The 20960-nt window shown below is 39.5% G+C and overlaps 5 protein-coding genes across 8 annotated transcripts in view; 3 read left to right on the forward strand and 2 right to left on the reverse strand.

The window, feature by feature from the left end:
* Positions 1-20960, forward strand: part of LOC149691580 (tetraspanin-14-like) — a 118661-nt gene that overhangs the window by 4566 nt on the left and 93135 nt on the right. The gene's annotated exons all lie outside the window — the stretch shown is intronic.
* LOC149691582 (uncharacterized) overlaps positions 1-20960 on the reverse strand; it is a 120553-nt gene that overhangs the window by 617 nt on the left and 98976 nt on the right. The window contains exons 10-14 of the mRNA XM_089868899.1: positions 12025-12198; positions 11830-11958; positions 10950-11064; positions 384-527; positions 61-301 (exon numbers count right to left, since the gene is read on the reverse strand). Coding sequence (XP_089725025.1) covers positions 61-301; positions 384-527; positions 10950-11064; positions 11830-11958; positions 12025-12198 — 803 coding nt within the window. The remainder of the gene's footprint in view (positions 1-60; positions 302-383; positions 528-10949; positions 11065-11829; positions 11959-12024; positions 12199-20960) is intronic.
* Positions 1718-5264, forward strand: LOC149691583 (uncharacterized). 2 transcript variants are annotated; one of them, XM_089868928.1, is made up of 3 exons: positions 1718-2310; positions 3999-4148; positions 4238-5264. In XM_089868928.1, exons 1-3 carry the CDS (start codon positions 2046-2048, stop codon positions 4465-4467), a joined length of 645 nt encoding a protein of 214 aa, XP_089725054.1. In that variant the 5' UTR covers positions 1718-2045; the 3' UTR covers positions 4468-5264. The 2 variants fall into 2 exon arrangements, with proteins under 2 accessions (XP_089725054.1, XP_089725052.1); XM_089868926.1 differs by lacking the exon at positions 1718-2310 and adding an exon at positions 2413-3541.
* pck (Claudin superfamily protein pickel) lies at positions 7193-9736 on the forward strand. 3 transcript variants are annotated; one of them, XM_089868924.1, is made up of 4 exons: positions 7193-7316; positions 7911-8267; positions 8340-8489; positions 8568-9736. In XM_089868924.1, the coding sequence occupies exons 2-4, from the start codon at positions 7991-7993 to the stop codon at positions 8792-8794; spliced, it is 654 nt and encodes a 217-aa protein (XP_089725050.1). In that variant the 5' UTR covers positions 7193-7316; positions 7911-7990; the 3' UTR covers positions 8795-9736. The 3 variants fall into 3 exon arrangements, with proteins under 3 accessions (XP_089725050.1, XP_089725049.1, XP_089725051.1); XM_089868923.1 differs by having other exon boundaries at positions 7194-7337; XM_089868925.1 differs by lacking the exon at positions 7193-7316 and adding an exon at positions 7352-7542.
* On the reverse strand, positions 16280-17806 carry LOC149691585 (uncharacterized). Its single transcript, XM_089868935.1, has 2 exons — positions 17017-17806; positions 16280-16561 (listed from the first exon to the last, which is right to left on the reverse strand). Exons 1-2 carry the CDS (start codon positions 17406-17408, stop codon positions 16414-16416), a joined length of 540 nt encoding a protein of 179 aa, XP_089725061.1. The 5' UTR covers positions 17409-17806; the 3' UTR covers positions 16280-16413.

Consider the following 20960-nt stretch of genomic DNA (forward strand, 5'->3'; position numbering starts at 1 on the left):
AATCAGGGTAATTATTAATTAGTCGCTAGTAATTTAGATTAAATTTAATTATATTTATACCAGTCTCCAGCTCCAGTGACAGAAACTATGTTGGGGTGGGGGTTTAAGGGTGGGAAATATTGGGCCCGAATGGGGGCCTCTATTCGGGACACTCTGGTTAGGTGGTCTCCTTCTCTGGATAATGTCATAACCCCCAATGACCCTAAGGTCACCACCAGTAACTTCCAGCTTTCCAATAGTGTCTTTGAGGCTTGTAAACAGTAGTTTTTCAGGTTTTCTTTGTTACCTTCATCCAGGATTTCTGTTGAAAGTTAAATATTGCGTTAGGTTGCAGTTTTGAAGTGATGTTTGTAGCCCGGTTTTCTATCGCTTTTGGGATGTACCTTGTACGTGTCCAACATCTTGACCCGTGGCTTTTGCCATAACCTTTAGTTCGTGTAAATTGGGTGAGGCGTAAGTGACCACTGTCCATTTTGGCGAACGGAATACGTAATCAGCTTTTTTAATATCCGTTGGCTCGTACCAAACTATAAATACAAAGAAAACTTAATCAGGGTTCATACAAACCTGGAAAACCTGAAAAATCAGGGAAATAAATAGTTGACAAAAACCTCAGGGAAATTTAGCATTTTTAGTAAAATTCAGGGAAATTTGCGTCAAATAGGGGCCGAGTAATTAAGCAAAATGTTCCTGAATACGGGTATGTCCTCTGAGTGTGTTATAGTCCTATTTGCCCCCTCATCCAACCATACTAACAACTTGTGGATCGAGTAAAATGGGGCCAAGTAATTGAGGAAAATAGGATTAACATTACACTATATTTTGGAGGCTCATAACTCTGGTTATATTAGAGATACGGGGACGTCCTTTGATTATGTAATAGCAGAAGTATATAATACTTATCTTCGAGAGAAGTGTACCACCACAAAGCGGGGTAAGTGTAACGTCACTCTTCCCAACATCGGAACATATTAGAGCAAGGTTACTAAAACGAATCACATACGCGATAAATAGTTCCCTCATCATTACTCTATTAGCGTTGAAATATTTGGCAAGATGCGCTTGTGCATTTTTGTCCCACGTCAAAGACGAGGTTTGTGGGATGATTGCTGGGGATTTAGTGCCAAACAATTATAGAATTCACCTTACGGTGCGATGCCCATAAGAAGTTTGATTAGCGGGAAAGCAAACAAAAAGGGTGAGCCTGGGAAGAATGACGTTACATAACTTAAGTATGAAGAGAATACAGAGTGGCATCCTTCTATTATCCCCTTCTGGTAATAGTCATATTTTCCACCTCCCCTCCTTCGTTAACATTTGCACCATAGGATACTCCATATACGGAAAAAACCTGGAAAACTCAGGGAATAATACGGGGAAAAACCTGGAAATCTCAGGGAAATTGTTTCCCAAAAGTTGTATGAACCCTGTTAATTCAAAATTAGCGCCGCCTTCATGACGTGCTTCTCTTATTTATTTCGTTATGGCAAGACTAGTCGATAATAAAGTTACTTGTATGGAATCCAGGACGCCAATAGTCCGCGTACCACCCTGAAAAGTCAACGGGCGCGACATTACTCACCAATTACTTGTGTTTGAACCATCTGGGAATATTTAGGGTGGCATACTATTGCTTTGGGTGAAATTCCCCCCCCCCCCCGCCTTCCATTTTCGATTCCCGCCTCCCCAAATGGTTCGGAAAGAGTACGTTCAGTAGAAACAGGTAACTTAAAAAAGTGTTTGTGGCAGGGCGTGTAGTTTTGGTGGTCGCTTCTCATTCTATATTCGATTTGGAGTTGAATTTCTACCCTTTATATGTATTGCGTAATAATTTGAGCTTGATTGCCGATTGTAATCAAAGTTAGTTAATTATATAACCGTTTAATAATTAAAGTTTGTTAAATTTATTCTTAAATGGAATGTAGGATTATTTAGGATCAACGGGGTTCGGTCGTAACTTGGCGCGAAAAGTTGAAAATAGTAACTCATTTTTTTTTTTGAGTTGTGGTGGTTAGGCCTTGGTGGTCTCGGACCGTACTATCAACATGGGCGATAAAATGTCATTGAAGTTAAAGTTTGCCCTTCTTAGTATTGTGGCAGCCGCTCTATTTTCGGTCGTGGCCTTTTCGACCCCTTACTGGTTGGTATCGGACAGTCAACGGACTGTGGACCGTTTTAGAAAACTGGGACTGTGGGAAGTGTGTTTGGATCGATTCCACGATCTCAACCATAGATACGATCGCGAATTTAACGGATGTCTTTGGATTTTCGACGAAGAATATCAGTTTATTATCGACTTTTTAGAACCTTGTGAGTAGTTAAGATTTAAGAAAACAATTCCTTAACAAAAACACTTAATTTTAAGACCCATTAAGGCCTTTTGAATGGATTTGGCTTTGTTCTTAAAAGGGGGGTTGGACATTAGTCTCGATATTTTTGTGAATAGGATGTTTAGGCCTAATTTCACGTCTTGTAATTAGCATAATTGAGAGGCGGTTAGTTGTTGTGGGTTTTGAGGTCAGTTATTTGGGTCAAATTTTTTCTTCTTGCCTTACATACAAACAAATAAACCATTGAGGAAACTATTCAGAGTCAGTGGTCAAGAATTTTTCTGATTCGTAAATTAATTTCCTGGCAATTGGCAATTGTTGGCTGCAAAACGCGATGCAATTTTGAAAGTTTACTTAAAAAAATAAACGTGGGCGGTCTCAAACGTTTTTCAAAGTTTTGAAACCTTGAAGGAGAGGGTTTTTTTTTGAGGTAATGGCGGAGAATGTCTGTATGTTATCGAATACCTACCTAGTCTAGACCACGTGATCATTATACCTTTCGCGATTCGTCGGCCAAGCTTTCAACTTGACTAACAGGTTCAAAGCGCGGGGAGCGTCCCAATCTCCCAACTAAAGTTTACAGACGGAAACTGTGGTCGGGAACCTTTTTTCAATATGCAACGGTTTTGTTAACCTATCGGTGTTGAAAGTTTTGTTTGTTTTTGCCGAGTATCCCGTCTTTAGAAACCTTTGATGTTTTCCGTTCATATTGTAGATGAAGACTAAGAGATCAATTCGATTATCAAATTTGTATTTATATAATTGGGAAACGATGAAAAACTACGAAAATAAGACCGCGCCCAAAAAAATATACGAAATTATGTGTATGTCCTAGGCTTAGTTTCTGCGGAAAACGTTTTTCTTAATTTCGTTGAGGCGGATTTTTTCACCGACGGATTTTATTCAAGAATCGACAAAGAACTTGTAGTAGGTTTTTGTAGTTATGGCGCGTAAGATTAGCGATTTGCGCGTGGCATCATTTTCCATCGCTTTCGTTGTTGCCGTTTTGATTTTCCTGGCGTTTTCCACTCCTTTTTGGTTGCGTTCGGACCCGCGACATTACGGCGCGGAATTTGTCCGTTTGGGACTTTGGGAGACGTGTTTCCGTAGCTTCGTCAGTCCCGATGACTATTATCAGAACAAATACTACGTCGGTTGTCGATGGATCTTTACTTACGAGTATCAAAATCTTAGATACGTTTTGCAACCACGTAAGTTCTTTTGCCAAATCCACCACTCTGAATAGCTAACTCTATTGTCAAAGCGTTACATTTCCATTTGAAAAGCTCGGTGTATGGGTTGAAATGGCCTCCTAGTTGGTGCTTATGAGTTGAAATGGCCGACTAGTTCGTGTTATGGATTGAAAAGGCCGACTAGTTGGTGTTATGGGTTGAAAAGGGCCGCCTAGTTAAGGTGTTATGGGTTGAAAAGGGCCGCCTAGTTAAGGTGTTATGGGTTGAAAAGGGCCGCCTAGTTAAGGTTTTATGGGTTGAAAAGGGCCGCCTAGTTACGGTGTTATGGGTTGAAAGGGCCGACTAGTTACGGTGTTATGGGTTGAAAGGGCCTCCTAGTTAAGGTGTTATGGGTTGAAATGGGCCGCCTAGTCTGTGTTATGGGTTGATAGACCATGATTCTTATTAAATACAACTATGTTGTTAACTATTTTAGCGTTTTTCGTGGCTGTCCAAGTGTTTTTCACCTTTGGTTTTACCTTCATGTTGGCGGCCATCGTTCTTTTGCTGGCGCAACAACTTTGTCTGAGTTTTGATAAAACCATCCCGGTTTTCAAAGCCATCAGCGGACTCTTTCTCGCAGCCGGTAAATTAACCCTCCCGTTTGACCTCTTTGACCTTTATAACGAACGACTTTGATTCTGAGCATGAGTTTTTTTGGGTGGGTATATTTAGCCGTTTGCAGCACGATAGCCGTCATTGTGTTCGGTGCCTTGGGTGACAGTCGGCATTGGATGCCCGACCCTGATCATAATTACTTGGGCTGGTCATTCGGCCTTGGGGTCGTTGGAACATTTTTCGAGTACGTCGCTGCCTTGCTCTTCGCTGTCGAAGTTAGAGTACAGATTCGCAAAAGGGTTCAGCGATCGCAACAAGTCTTTTCACTCGATCAAACCAAAGCCTAAAGCCACTTTTAAATGATACCGTCGCATCAAAAACGAACTACTTTTTTAAAAAATATATATACGCGGAGGAATGAAGAATAGTTTTTATATAATAATTATTTAAAACTGTTTCGTATAATTTTGTGTGTGCACCAGTTTTATATATAAGAAAAAAAAGGGGTGAGTGTGTGTCAAGGGTCAAAACCATCGCTGCCTTCTCGACTGTTTATCACCAATCTCTTATTTTCACCATTTTATATTCTTTTGGAATCTCAGTTATTTTAGTTTGCAGTTCATCATTCTCATAATATTTTTTTTGCATTAATTGCTTCTGTAATCAAGGTGTTAATTATTTTTTTTATACGCGTTGGTTCAATATGACCATTGGAGACTGTAGGATAGAGTAATCAATATTAACCTTTGAACTTTATGGGACCAGATAAAACCGGTATAAATATATTTGTATGTATATGTTCTTATTTTCATTTTTACACAATTTATTTTTAAAAACATTGCACTGCGTCTATCTGTCCGTCCGTACGAGTGCCAACGTAGCTCGCCCAACTTATAACGTACTTAAAATTTCAATTAGTTTTAATTGATCCCTCGTAAGCCTTGTTTTGTAACGTGTAAATAAACTGATAGATATAGACATTGTTATAATCCATTGGCACAAATATCAACAAAAAAATAAGTTGTTTCTCTATTTTTGTACAAATTAACAAACAAAAACAAAAAGGAAAGTGGTGTATTTTTGTACACGTTTCTTTAAAAACGTTGAATGACAATAATAATCTAGTGATTTGTTTTTTGGAAAACATTTTTGACTCATTTACTGACTGACTGACTGACTTATAATCAACGCCCAGCCCAAACTGCTTTTCATAGAAGGCTGAAAATTTGCCGGGATGTTATTCATAAGTAGTAGGATCGCTTCAAGAATGATTTTTCCAATCCGTCGCCATCTTGAAAAATGGCGTCCAGAAATGTGAAAAGAATCTTCTCTTTATGGAATTATGTCTGGGCTTTTCAACAGATTTCTTTAATATTTAGTATACTGCTTCCCTATACGGTATAGACGGGCTTTATGGTAAACTTTTGGGGTTCTATTTGCCGCCGCCATCTTTTAAAATAGCGGCCGGAAAACGTATATAAATGTCCCGACGGGCAACGCTGGATGCCTTTACTATTTATATGCATGATCATAAGTTCATAAGCATGTTCCATAAGTTCGTCACTGGTTACATACTGGAGCTTGTCATGAAATGACGTGGGTCATAGATTCGAGGTAAAGCGACGCCTGGTGAGGCGCTGTACAAGGCTTTGTAATGCAGACTAAATAGGAAGACGGAAGTCCTGCGAAACTAACCGAGTGTAGTACTTCAATTCTCGCTTGTCGTTCTCCAACTAAATTCAGTAAGCCCCTAGCATTACGAACTATAGAAGTGTCATACTTATGGAACATGCCTTATAAACTTATGCATATATTCAAATACCATTAGTGTCTTATTTCGGACAGGTGCTTAGTTTGACGTCAGCGCACCTGCGGCCGGCATAACACAAAATTTCAATACTATGTTTCTCTCTTACAACTCTTTTTCTTGCATAAAATGTTTTTATCTTAAAACGTGGAATGAAACGTTTTGAGTTTGCGTAGGTTGAAGCGCCGTTTATTTTTTTTCTGTTAAGAAAGATGAGGAATTACGTCTGGTCACGCTCATGTCCGCTATGATACTTTTAACTTGTTTAACATGAAATTTATAATTAGGAACCCGCATGTCTCGGACAGCGCCCACACACGAGTTCGTTCGAATTTGAAAGATATATTTGCTGCTCAGCTTCGAGTTTGAAAGATATATTTGCTGCTCAGCTTCGAGTTTGAAAGATATATTTGCTGCTCAGCTTCGAGTTTGAAAGATATATTTGCTGCTCAGTTTTGAGTTCAAATGTACGCTGCTCAACTTTTGAGTTTGAAAATATACGCTGCTACACTTTGAGTTTGAAAGATATATTTGCTGCTCAATTTTGAGTTGAAATGTACGCTGCTCAACCCTGAGTTTGAAAATATACGCTGCTCAACTTTGAGTTTGAAAATATACGCTGTTCAACTTTGAGTTTGAAAAATATACGCTGCTCAACTTCGAGTTTGAAAATATACGCTGCTCAACTTTGAGTTTGAAAATATACGCTGTTCAACTTTGAGTTTGAAAAATATACGCTGCTCAACTTCGAGTTTGAAAAGTATACTTTTCAGTCAATTACATCCACAAACCGAAGTCAAAACTTCAGATATTCGGAAGTGTAAACAATTTAAGCTTTGGTATTTCCCCCTGAAGTGTTTTAATTCCAATCAAAGCTTTAATTGTCGCTATTAAAGGGTCATTTGGTCAGTTTCCGTAAACTTAAAATTTCTCTAAAATTTAAAACAATGAAGGAACGTTCTATCGCCTTGAAATCCTTCTCCTCCCCCTTCTTCGTAAGAGAGATTGCAATCCTTGGCTGGCTGGTACTTAGAAGGGTGAGTCGCTAGCCGCGGAATTCCAATCCAAAAGAGCGTTGCCACTTCCTTGTCGAACCACTATTCGGAATTAATTATCCAACTGACGTCACGCCGTTTATGTATATATAATTCTTTCTACACAACAGTCTCGCCATCTCACTACTAATTCAGTTTGAAAAGGTTCTACTATAGGGGTGAATGGAGTAACTAGTCGATAAACCGGACAGGTAACACCAATTTTTACCGTCCCTCCCCGGCATGGTAGTTCCTCCTCCCTACCATTACTCGATGGCTCAGTCACTCAGCTCTTCTTGTTGTAAAGTTGTTGTAACTTGTAATAGTATAGAGTGTGGTGGCGACTGGCGTCCAGGTAAGGTAGATTTATACCAAGGTATGTAGTAGCGTGTATAGTGTTCTTGTTTCCATAGATACCCCAAACAATTCAATGCCCAACAGAATAGTATAGCCCGAGTTTATTTTTAGACAACTGTCGTCTTTCTCTCTTTCTTTCTTTTCAAAATTGGGTAGAGATTAACTTATTTGAAAAAGAGATAGAATTTATCGAAGTTAGGCTTAGCAGTTTTCTGTTGCCTCAGGTAATAAGTTTTCGTTATTGCTATGGCTTTCGCTTTGGGGCGTCCATCCGCTAGTGTATAGGCGTGGTTCAGAGTTTTGGCGCCGTTTCTTTTTTTTAGTTCTTGTTAACTTAATTTTAAATCGCGTAAGCAATAGTGTTTAGTTTATTTCGAAAGGTATTAGGTTGTGTTAATAAGGTTTCAAACGTAGTGTTAGTGTTTGTTCTCTGAATATTGGAATAGTTTTAATGTTTTAATGTCGTTGAACTCCAAAACTAGTTGTTACGCACCATTGTTTTAAAAGTTTCGCATCGTGGGTTGGGTTGGGTTGTTGTTTAATTCATGAATAGGATTGTGGATTTCTTTTCTCTTTGTTTTCGCCTCTGTAGTTGATTATTCGAAGTAGTTGCGGTTTGCGATTTGAACACTGACGGTGAGCGTGGGTACGGGGGGCACGACGCCCACCATTATGGGGGAACCGGGTCGGTACCCGCGAGCTTCGGGCCTTTTATTGGCGGGAAGTGTTCTGGCCTTTCTGGCGGCCGTTCTACTGGTCATCTCATTTTCGAGTCCGTATTGGCTCGAATCTTATCAAGAGACTTATTCAAATTTCGTACGTTTGGGACTCTGGGATGTCTGCTTCCGAAATTACCGTCATCCGCCTTACCAGTATGACGAGAAATTTGACGGGTGTCACTGGATTTTTAGTTACAAGTACCAGAATATAAGAGACTGGTTGCAACCCGGTACGATTCGTTGGACCATGGTTTTTGAGTGGTCACTAATCGGTGTGTGATTTCTAAATGGTATACATTTAGGTTGGATGATGTTTGTTCAAGCCATGATGTGCGTGGCCTTGGTGTTATCTTTGGGTTCTTTGGCACTGATCAGTTTGGTTTTAATGAGATACCTTTTGAGGTACGAGGTCATCGTTCTCGCATCGGCCTTTGTTTTGGCCGCTTCGACTGGTCAGTAAATTCAATATAGTTTCAATGATTGGACCATTGTGGGTTCAAATTGGAACGTGTCTCCTTGGCATATTGCAGCTCTTCCTTTATTTCTATCTGTTGCCGTCTTCGGTGGAATGTACCAAAATAGAAATTGGTTACAATACCCAATGTACAATTATTTGTCGTGGGCGTACGCCTTCGCCGTTGTGTCATTCTTCTTTCATGGATTCGCTTCAATTTGCCTATTGGCCGAAGCCTTCAAAGCACGTGATAGAAGAAGACGGGCCAACAATCTCGTCTACAATATGCAACCAAGGTTTTAAACAAAACTCTAATCACCACCCCTCCATCATTTTTTTTAATTAGTCCGCAACGCAAAATTTTACGTTTCCTGGCTTTCTTAACCGTTCGTTGTCCATCCTCCTTAATTGGTGACTGCTTCTTACGATTTAGTTTATTAATTTTTTTTACTGGTTATCGGTTATTTTGTTTTTATACACCTAAACGCACTCGACCCAGCAGCAGCCAGACACTCCTTCGGTGTCAGTACTTAACGCCTAGATAGGTTAGTTAAGCCAGAAGTAGGATGAGACTAGAAGTAAAGAGCTCTAGCATTGATAGTAGTAGATCCTGGCACTAGTGAACAAATTTGAGGATTTTGTTCGCCGCTTCCATCGCGCCTACACTAGAGAGAAAAAAATTGGTCGAGTTCCAAAAATATTTCCTACCCCCTTCCCCTCAACCTAAAGCCGCGGAACACGGACGAAGCGGGTGCTTGAATCTAGTCCGGCCGTCTACCGCCGCGAGCGTCTCACGTTTTGGAGAGGGAAAATTCAGAAACCGCTACCAGAGGGCCAACCGTTGGTGCGTTATTTGTGTTATCAAGCATATTCACTTTCGCCAAGTGAAGAATTTGGTTACCTCAATACTTCTAGTCCCTTATCCTACTTCTGCTAAAGCTAAATAACGATGCTGAAATTTCCATAGAAGCTTTCGCTGTTTAATGTTTTAATATTTAATTATAATTGATATTTACGTACGCGGAAATGAAATTAAGGCCATAATTTAGTCGCCATAATAATTTTAGAAGATTCATTAGCACTTGACCTTTGACCCCCCCCCCCATTATATTAATTTTAGACTGACGGAATTTTATACCGGTTAATTAATTAAATCGTTCATTATATATTTTGTACGACCGTATTATTTTTTACTTTTGTAGTTTTTAAGTATAAAAAGAAAAGAAAATATAATAATACACGTTATATGTTTTTTTGCCGAGTTTTGTTTTAGCGCTTGCACCCTCGTTTTATTTTAACTCTCACATCTACAAATGATACCTATCTGTTTTCTCTTTTTCTTGACCACTGTCTCTATCCCGATTTACCTTTCAAAATCTCAGATCGGATTCTCCCAGTACGACGCTACAACTCAATCCGAGACCCGTCAAATTTAGCAGCGACGTGTGATTGTGTGTGTGGTCAGAGACACAATCCCACCCACCCCATTTCCATCGTGACGTCATGAAGGACTCGACTCAGCCTCTTCCATTCTGTATATCTATATACCTATACCCACTTTCAATCTCTTTTGTCTATTTTTGGGTTTAATTAAGTTAACTGACCAATCACGTGACGTGCATGGTCGCCTATGGGGCAACTGAGTTGATGGTCCGAATCTAGTCTATACTCGATCGACATTAATTTAACCATTAATTAATTTATAATTATCTCATATTAATGAATTAACATCGATTTTAGTTTATATAAGTATGTTGTTAGACAGCGTGTTTCAAAAGGGTAATTATAGGACAGAAATACAGTGGGATGGTTCTATGGGAAATCATTTTGAGTCTGAGTCGAAAATATAACTTTTATGGCATTTTCCCCTAATATACACCCTAAACAAGTTATGATTGGGTTGTTTTAGTGATGACCCCTTAATAAAATTAGCATTATCTCTTCACTTTCTTTCTTAAATTTAAGGGGTCATCCGTAAAACACTCCGATCATTCATGACTCGTGAACTTTGCCCCTTGTTGCAAAATTGATTATAGAAGTTACATCATTTTCGACTCAAAATTGGTGTCCCCATAGAACCATCCCACTATACTTCGGTGTTCCATAATTACCCCTTTTTTAGAACCCTGTATGTATTTTTAGAGCTATTTTAGTCGTCTTAATGTGATAAGGGCATTAAATTAGAATATCAGAATTTTTTATACTATACATATAAACGCGGCGAAATCTTTTAATTCGCTTTTAAAAATCGAATCCGGCCATTTACAATTTTAATATTAACGGGAATTTTAACCTATATATTTTTAATTAATTAATTAATTAGTAGTGGTGTAAAAGGCGCGTGTTTTTGTATACCCAAATAAATATAAATAATAATAATAATGCAACATTCCAATATACGTTTGGAATAGTTTGTCATCTATATACATGTATATGTGAAAACATTTAAAATACTTACCGGGGATGTCATATTGTTCGCTCAAATCTAGAAGGAGATTAGTACTTTCCAGTGGTATATTTGCATCCATGATTAGCATTGGTGACCTTTTAATGACCTGTTCGTGATTCCTGATCTATTTAAGATAAATTTCAAGAGTTTAGTTGACGTATTATATGAGACTGAGTACTTCTGATAACTCTGCCATATATTAAAAGAGCGTATTCTGTGGGTCAAACCAGGGATAGATGTAATTTTAGAAGCAGGAATGGAGAACGGTTAGTATTTACTACAGTCCGACTCATAGACCACCCAGTATAGAGCCCCTCCCTCCAACACGTAACGAAAAGTTTAAATTATCTTATTGCATGGCTCACTTAAACCGCGTTTTGATGACGTAACTGACGGGGACGGCGAAAAATGCTTAATTCCTTTTTCCCTCTGTCGCTATGACCCGCCTATTCTTTCATACCCCCCTCCGTCCCGTGGAAGCGGGTCCGGGACTTTGACGCGCGCCCAGATATTACTCTGTTCTCCATTTCTACTTCTCAAATTAAATCTATCCCTGGTCAAACTGAGTGAAAAGTGTCATAAAGAACATGGCGGTCTACACACCATTTAATTAATATGAGCTCCCTAACGTAGATTGGCCACCAAAACAAGGAGTCATCAATTTAAGAACGTTAATTGGACCTTTATCTATAGCAAAGTAATGCTAAAATTACTCCACATATCCGACTATCCTTTGTTTTAGGGACGAATCAATGTTTAGGAGCCCATGTCTCCGTAACTAAATCATGTTGTATAGACCGCATCCATGTTCTTAGTGACGATTTTAACTCAGTTTAACCCTAATAACGCACCCTTTAATTATGACAGACTTATGCTGTATTTATTATACCATTTTGGCGTCGATCCCGCTGTGAATTCCAAAATCTCCCACAAGAATTTCGCATTCTTTTTTGGAGTTCAGAACGACGGAACATTTGGCCGTCGATTCGCTCTCCGATATTTCAATTCCGCCCATTTGCTATAGATGATGATATTTGTTAAGGTTTTGCGTGTTTAGAGGTAAAATACGGACATAGGTACTGACCTCCAAATAGGAATTAGTTCGGGATAGAAGTTGAGCGTAAAGGTCATCTCCAACTCGAGAGATAAAGAATGGTCGACTGCCCAATTTACTCAGGCAATCGGCAACGTTGCGACCAACACCTCCTGCCGAAATCGAAACTCTACCATGGTACGTGCAACCATCACTAACATCCCCCTGTCAAAGAATGAAAAAAAGAAACGAAAAATATAGTAATAAGAACCTCGGTTATTTCAAAAGACCGCTCGGAATTCTGACAAGTCGGTTAATTAAGTCCTCTGGGTTGGCAAATGTCGTTTTCCGAATGAAAGCCTCTTTATTTTTGCGGTTTAGGGGTTTGGCGACCCCTTCCCCTACTTGTACCTCTTGACGGACATTTTTAATCCCTATCTGCCAAGGTAATTTTTGCGCTCTGGGTGAGCTTTACTCGGTTGCCAGCTTAGAACTACTACATCGTTTTCGTCTAGCGTTTCTCCATGGATGGTTTGTTATAGAGGACTAGAATTCGCAGGCCTTTAACAAGTTTAAGACTATCTTCCTCTCGAGGAAGGGTAGGCACGGGGGTCATCGTTCAAGGTCGTCGGTATAGAGAGCTTTCAGTTGGAGGAGGAGCTGAGTCTCGTGACATAATTTACGCTGCCATATTGGTGGGTTTAAAACAGGAATGAAGCTGAGACCACCCACACAATATGGCTACCAGAACAGCGGTAAGACTTGGGAGGGTGACATACAAGGGGTTGATACATTGCCATCCGTCTCTGCGCATGCACTCTTCATGGTACAAAGAGACTACAGCGCAGGCGCCATAAAGCGAAATGGAAGGTGGAGTTTTACCCCCTTTTCTTCCCCTCTTAGTTACAACGAAATGGTCTATTAGGCTTAGCATCTTTTATACACTCCCCCTCTCCATTATGATATTTGTTTGGTACGAGGCTTGATCCGTATGTAGGGGTAAAGAAACGCGTGCTTTGCCGGTCCTCTATAAGTCACCGGTGGTCCATGGTTCCGCGATGCCCAGTGAGATTGCGCGCCTCTATAGGCTACTTTGATTGTCTTTTTGGTTTTTGGACAGGCCGTCTTGTACGACGAAAATGAAATAAAGGACCCCCCCCCCCCGTTTCCGTTCTTTTGGTTGAAAGTACTTCCTAATTTAGGGAGTATAAGGGGGGAACCAAACGACTCCCTTTTCTTAATCTTTAAGGGCTAATTATGAGCGTAAACCCATGCACCGTTTGCTGGTCTGTCTCCATTAGAGACGACAATTCGACAAACAGAGTACAAACTCAAATATTGAAGAAATGTTACGTACGGCGTCTTTTGCAAAGCCGGAAAATGCAAACATGAGTTTGTTCAATTCTATCGTGAAGTTTTTAAGGGATGCTCAATGTGTTTATGTAGGGGCAGGGCCTATGTAAAGCCAGAATTGTCAACTTGGAATCTTTTAGAGCCTGTCATTTTCTGAGCCTTTCTGCTTGAATTAAAGAAGAGGAGGTGTAGAAACCGTCACCATGACGTCAGGCATAATTTATTTGAGCTTTGAAATCACGTCTTGCCACCTACTTGCGGCGCAACAAAGTTATACATTGCATCATAAGTATTCGAATAACAAATGAGATGACTGGAAGGAGGAGCCAAGTTTTTAGCTTAGCCCTTCCTCTTAGCTTCAATTAGATGGTAGTATGGGGTCTAAGTAGAAGGTATCCATGTATTTAGTGTAAAGCTTATATCTTCCAACAAATGTATATCCATTGAGCATGCGTGAACTTCGTAGCCTTATCAGTGCAATGGGACATGGGCCACGCTACAGTCACGTGACATTACCCAATCACTGCTGCTGCGAATAGTAAAGGTACTACTACTACACGCCCCTGCATAACCCATTGTACATCCGGTTAATTCTTATATCCTTTTGTTGCTTTGTTACTTGAAGATAAATTGAAAGCCCTTTTAGATTTTTCACGTGATATTTTTCTACATTCTTTCTAGGTTTGGTTGGGTTGGGTTGGTTCTTAGTGATGAGGAACGAGTTTGTAAATTGCCAATGAAAAAGAGTGTCAGCTTCCCTAAACCCAGACAAATGGTGTCGTTATTTAGTTTTAGTAGATTTCAGCCCGAATACGAAATCTTGCCGTTCTTTTCTTATATAAATCAAGATTTCAGCTCCTAAAACATTTATTGAAAAGTTATCCCCCTATTTTTCTTTTTCTATACGACAGGATTTTTTTTTGGCCGAGTCTCTTAGACAGATCTATAGCAACGGATAAATACAATGGGCTTCATCTGCTTTTTTTTCACTATTTACTCTTGTCAAAGGAGAAATATATAGTATAAGAAACCAATTTTATCGAAATATAAAAAAGATCCTCGACGCTTCGATGAATTTCGTTTTTGGAAATAAATATTATTAGTTTATAAATTTATAACCGTCAACGTCAAAACACATTAGTATCATAAGCCTAACACTTTTTTTTTTTTACTTTTCTTAATTGAAAATTTATAATTTTAATCATTACAGTGTCTTTTTACGGAATTATTGTTTGAATTAAAAATCATTCCTATAGAAAACAGCAATTTACCAACTTAACTTTGTTAGCACTCAAAAGGGCTAGACCCCATTGTTTTTCAACCAGCATGAAAATTGGAAAAAATAGCTTGGAACGTGCTAACGTTTTAAATTGACTTTGTATAGCGAAAACAATTTCGGCCATACTTTCAAAATTAATTAAATTAACATACTTAGACTTAATTGTTTTTGATGAAACTTTGATAAGGCACACCTTGAATAGTTACTTGTTAATTTGAAAGTATTCCGAAACGTAAGTTCGCTGTAGTTTTTAAGTTATTCGATGTACTGGACCACCAAAAAACCCACGCTTTTTCTATGGGACGCTAAGCCTAAAAACTCTGATTTTTTTTTTTCTTTAACATTACAAGAGGGTGTGTGGGTTCTTTTTCAACGGCCCTCCAGAATTAAAAATCCAAGAAAACTTTAGGTTGAATTGAGAATTTGAGACTACAGGTGTACATTCCAGAACAACAGTATTTCAAAATTCCCTTAAGGTTTTGAAGGGGAATACCCCCTCAGGGTGAGAGATTGACCCAAGAAACCCCATTATAAACACGATATTAGTAGAAAGAGTACAGTAAGAACGCCGTTTAAGGCAAAGAAAACACGCTTCCTTCCTAGAGATGATGGATGAAAATGTGTTTCCGAAATCTCCTTATTCGCCCCGTGATAACAATAGATTTTCATCTATGGCGGATTGATACATAATGTAAATGCCCATATGGGAAAATCATCTTTGCTCAAACTGAGGTCGAAATATAGTGGTACGGTTACTTCCTAACTATCTAGAAAGGAACCGGAAATTACCCTTCAATCTATGACACAGATAAGCCTTCCAAGAATGAACCATGTTTCCTCTGTTATCACCTTATAAGGTCGAGATTATAACCCTTTTTAAGGGATTTTATTTTATAATTACCACAAACGCTTCTTGCATTACGATTTACGAATGGAAAAAATAATTATTTAATGAATGAATGAATTAATTAAACCAGGGATAGATTTAATTTTAGAAGTAGGAATGGAGAACAGAGTAATGTGGACGCGCGCCAAAGTCCCGGAACCCCTTCCATGGGACGGAGGGGTATGAAAGAAGAGGCGGGTCATAGGGACAGAGATAAAAAGGAATAAACGTATTTTTCGCCGTATCTGTCAGCAACGTCATCAAAACGTAGTTTAAGTGAGCCAATAAGATAATTTTAACTGTTCGTTACGTGTTGGAGGGAGGGGCTTTATACTGGGCATAAGTATAAATACTAACCGTTCTCCATTCCTACTTCTAAAATTAAATCTATCCCTGACTAAACGAAATAGATCGTTAATGGGAAACGGCTGCTTTGAATTATTAACAGAGGCCTGAATAAACGATGATGTTCATAATGGTTGGGTAAGATGAATTGTCTTTTAATCCCCAAAAAATTATGCCTAGTTTTTGTTTTATTTTCTTTCTTTTTTTTTCACCATTAACTTCGATTGAATTTACTTCCGCCATTTTTGAGTTATCTCTTTTGGAAATTTAATTTATGCGATAACTTTTAAACTTAGGCCCGCACCGCTTCGAAATTGGGTCAAACATCTATCTAACCCTTTTAACTTCTATCTCAGGTGTCTTGGGAAATGAAATACAGACAGGTCAAGTCTAAAACTAAAATTGTACTTTGCGTTCAAACTTTATTAAGTACGTGGGAGCTATCGAAAATCGACTTTTAAGTTTATAAAATTTGACAAATATTATTGGGACATTAAGTTTAAAATATAAGTTTATTCCATACGAGTAAATAAAAATAATAGTTATTGAATAAATATAGTGTATATACAGCTGTCGATTATAGTAAATCCATTGACCGTAATAGTTGTCGGAGCTCTTTAATGTCGTGGTTGCATTTGTGGTGAGTTAAGGCGCAATTAACGACGTTCAGTTTGAAGGCGTCGCGGAATTTTTGTAAGTCGTCTTTCAATGACTCACCTACCGCCCTAGAAATAAAACATAAATTGCATTAATGACTTAATACGCTTAAAGGGAAAGTACAGGTAACATAACGTTATACCATAAAATAATGGCCTTTTTCTTAATATAAAAGGAATTAAATATTATTAAAACAAATAAATGAACTCTTTTACAAAATAAGAAGCATTTAATTAGTCTTAAAACGAGGACTACTAGCGCTAACCACCATTGTTTTAGTGGCGTCTGCTAGCCAGAACCTCTTACCCCTACGGGATTGGTTGAATTCTCACAGGCTGTAAGAGGTTCGGTTGGCTCCAAACAAATGGCCGTTGGCTCAGTAGTCCTCGGTTTTAAGACTAATTAAATTCTAGGTATTTTATAATAAGAGATAATTTATTTAGTCTTAATAAATATTTTACCTTTTATAAAAAGCTAGGCCGTTCTTTTAAAGGTATATAATGTTATGTTAATTTAAAATTACTCGAAAAATTCCTGCGCAAAGGCGTAAAAACGACCGAAAGACTCCGGATTTCTTGCGGCTTCGCAGAGTAACCTCATCAAACACGATTCACTTGTTTGACCAACAATTTCAGTGAAAATCAAAACTGTACTGTTGAACATCTTTCCGATACTTAGCCCCTGCGTAGTTCGTTGACGGTAATAGGGACTGTTCATCCAGAATGTGTTGAAGGCGTTTTGCAAGTAATTGGCCTGTTGCCCGTATTGGTAATTGTCCCAGGCGTTTGATTGAACGTAAGACGGGGGTAAGACGTTATTGTAGATCGATCCACTGCCGGAAACGGAAGTTAAGGAGGAACCAATCGGTTGGTATGCTCCCATACCGGGATATCCGTATGAGCCCAATTGGTTCATGACTCCATAAACGGGAATTCCAACCTAAAATCAGATGGGTCAGTCATAAATGCGTAATGAGTATGTTCCATAAGTTTGTCAGTGGTTAGTGAGAGCTTGTCATGAAGTGACAACGGAGGTCATGATTCGAGGTAAAGCGACGCCTGTTGAGGCGCTGTCAAAGGCTTAATAGACTAAATAGGAACTTAGAGATGGACTGCAAAACTAACCGAGTGTAGTACTTCAATTCTCGCTTGTCGTTCTGCTAGAACTAGCTCTCAGTAACTCTCTACCATTATGAAGTTTAAGTAGTGTCTTACTTATGGAACATACCTTATAAACTTATGTAATTACTTACTTGAGGTTGACCATAGTAGCCGTTTTGAGATGGGTAGCCGTAAAGGCCACCATACCCTTGACCCCTCATCGGATATACTTGTCCAGTTGGAATGAAGCGCGTGTTGGGTTCGGCGACGTTTCGGAAACCTTGACTTGAAACTTCTTGAAGCCCGATAATCGCGAACAATATTAATATCGTAAACATTTCTAATTTTAATTCAGCTGGTGGAAACTTAACAATCGCGACTCAAACTTATCCGATTTTAAGGCAAGATCTTGATTAACTTTAACTGTGTTTTGGGGAAAGGCTTTTATACGGGGTAAATTAAACAACTGCGGGGGCCCACCCCGAGAGAATTGTTTATTTTTTAATATCAGTGTTATTTTAATCAAAAAAATGCAATAACTCCCGCCAAATTAAAACGACTATAGCTCGACGCTTCATTTGTTTGCGAAGAATATAATCAGAAATCGTAAAGTAAACGAGACATTGGTACAACCATAAATTAATAATCTACCATTAAGTTTTTATGTCTCAATAGGAGCTGTAGGGAAACAGTAAAAGGGCGGGGCTTCAAGAAGGCTCGTTACATTTACATTTACATCTGCACGGTGGGGGATTTTATGAAGTGGAGAATGCTAGTGGGGGAGTATAGATGATTAGGTAAGATTAGGTCTGACGTCATTTAAGATTGATTTATCAGGTTATTCTGTCCCCTGCAGCCCATGATCCGCCTCACCCCAACCTGGTATTGAGTTATATGAGATACCACCGCCTTGAAAGCCTTCCCTTTAGTGTACTCATTCTGTCTATACAAAAAAAAAAACATGGTAGAAAACTGGTTTCTTTTTAACCTGTGGCGTTAGGGGTGGATAAGTACTTGGTGTTTCCGGGTAAAAAGAGACCCCTAACTAAAACGTTCACCCAATAGAGTCGAGCCACCCACATATATACTTCTCTTCATGTATTTTGACGCCCGATTTTTCTTGGCGCTGAAGTACAGAAAGTGTGCATGGCAAGTTCCGCAAAAGAACTAATAGTGGGCACTTAAAGGGGATTATTTGCTTATGCTACAACCTTAACATTTCTTGATTAAAAAGTTGGGGCAGTACGCCAGGGTTAATGGTCGAATCAAAGTCTACCCGAAGGAAGATTACAAGCCCAGAAATTAATTAAGAAGGTCACGTGGGGAGGGGGTACCGAGATTTCCCTTTGGGGGATACTATGACAGAGGGCTGGGGGTTTTTGTGTCATTTTGATTGTGGTTGGAAGCAAGAATAATATTATCCGACGAGCGGAAAATGGTCCACGCTCATTCCCCCCCCCCCCGAAGAATCTTTAATTAAAAACTACTACTACGACTACGTACCACCAGGGGGAAGTAGCCCCCTCCCTCCTCGGTTTATTCTTAATTTCCCTCTTCTCATTCTGATAACGGTGAATATTCTAGTCCAAGAAAACGGATTCTTTTTGTAAAAGGATGTCACCAAGATACCTTGTTACCATTTTCGATATCCGGCCTGTAATTGAATGTTTTTTATCGGCGTCTCGTGTTTTATCTTCTCGTCTTTCAGATAGGTATTAAATATTCATGAAAGGTAACCTATATGGCTAAGTAACTTCATGCATGCTTTTCTATATGTCTCTCTCAGGGACATAAAAATCTCATGATTTTATCGGGTCCCATATTTCAAAAGGCGGGGGGATGGGGGTCCACAGTGTCGTCTGCTTGATTTAGATATCCGGAAGGTATCTGGACCCAAAGACGTTAGTTACCAGTCCAGGCACCAAAGTTGTAATATATTGTTTATAGCCAGATCTTAATCTATACGTCTTTGTTGTATTGCATACCCATCAATGTTGTTCTTATGAAAACTAGGCGGTCAACACAGTAGACTCTCTTTTACCCCCCCCCTCCCGACGTTAAAATGTCGGGACATACAAGGGGGTTGATACATTGCATTACCATCCGTCTCTGCACACTCTCATGATACAATAAGACTACAGCGCAGGCGCCAAAAAGCGAGATGGAAGGCAAAGTTTCATCCCAGTAAAGAACAGCAAATGTTACTAAGTCTGGGGAATAGTTTAACTCAATGCGCCCCCAACAAGCCTTGCGCCCGGGGGCCAGTGACCCCACACTCCACCTTTCCTTTAATCCGGCCCTGGATTCAACTACTAGCAGAAGTGAGATGAGACCGCTACTAGAGGGCCAACCGTTGGTGTCTTATCAAGAATATTCACTTTCGCCGAGTGAAGAATTTGGTTAGCTCAGTACTTCTAGTCTCATCTCACTTCTGCTACTAGTATAGTACAGTGACACTCAAAGTAATTGTCAGTGTGATCTATTCCATACTGTAGTCTAAGCCACCAACTGAGTTTTTATTTTTACTCCGTTAATTACTTGGGCCTAAGTTAATTACGCGTAAGGAATAGAAGCATTAAGAATAAGAAACACTAATTTAGCTTGTCCCTCATTTTTTTACGGAGAGGGGGGACTGATTGTTGATAGGTAAGCGTGTGTCATGTGACGGTGTCGGAATAAAATATCAATTATTTAGAGAGACACGCGTTATTAGGGGGTTATTTTTAACCCTTTATATATCTTCCTAAAATAAATCAGCACGAGGGGGTAGAGGGATAAGAAGTGTCTTTTAGACGAGGTATGGTATGGAATATGGAATTTCTTCCGCCCAGTCATAAACGTTACAAGCTCAACCACTTATTCTTAACGCGGATTAAGGATTCATCCCCTTTTCTACTTCGGAAAGCATTAAGGCCCTCTGGCGATCATCCCTTTCATAGTCAAGACCCCCAAAGTTTGGCTGGCCCAAAAGAGAGAGCGAGAGAGAGAGATAGTGAGTGTGGGTCTATGTTGCCTAGCAACGGGACCCCGACCCGTCAAGGAGAGAGAGAGAGAAACGCAGAAGAGATAGCCAGCCAGAGCCTTCCTTGGGTTCAATCCGTTGAACAGGCCCGAAGATCGTTGACCACTCCCGACGGTGCGGCCGCGTTTGTTTCCACGCTATATACCTTTAATCCCCGGTTACAGGCGCTTCTCCAGGATTGACGTATCAAACAGTAACGGTTCCCAAGGCGAATACATTAGTATCTGTCTATCTATATAGCCTTTGGACGGTTTTGGTTTTGACCAAAAACCACTTAAGGGCCCCGCGACCGACCGCCTTTGCCCTGTTCCACTTTATATCAAAATCAGTGTATAGTCCGTCAAC

Source organism: Phalangium opilio, unplaced genomic scaffold (genome assembly GCF_054372755.1).
Source record: "Phalangium opilio isolate 3A_F unplaced genomic scaffold, DU_Popi_V2 ptg000025l_1, whole genome shotgun sequence".
In the NCBI taxonomy this organism is placed as follows: Eukaryota; Metazoa; Arthropoda; class Arachnida; order Opiliones; family Phalangiidae; genus Phalangium; species Phalangium opilio.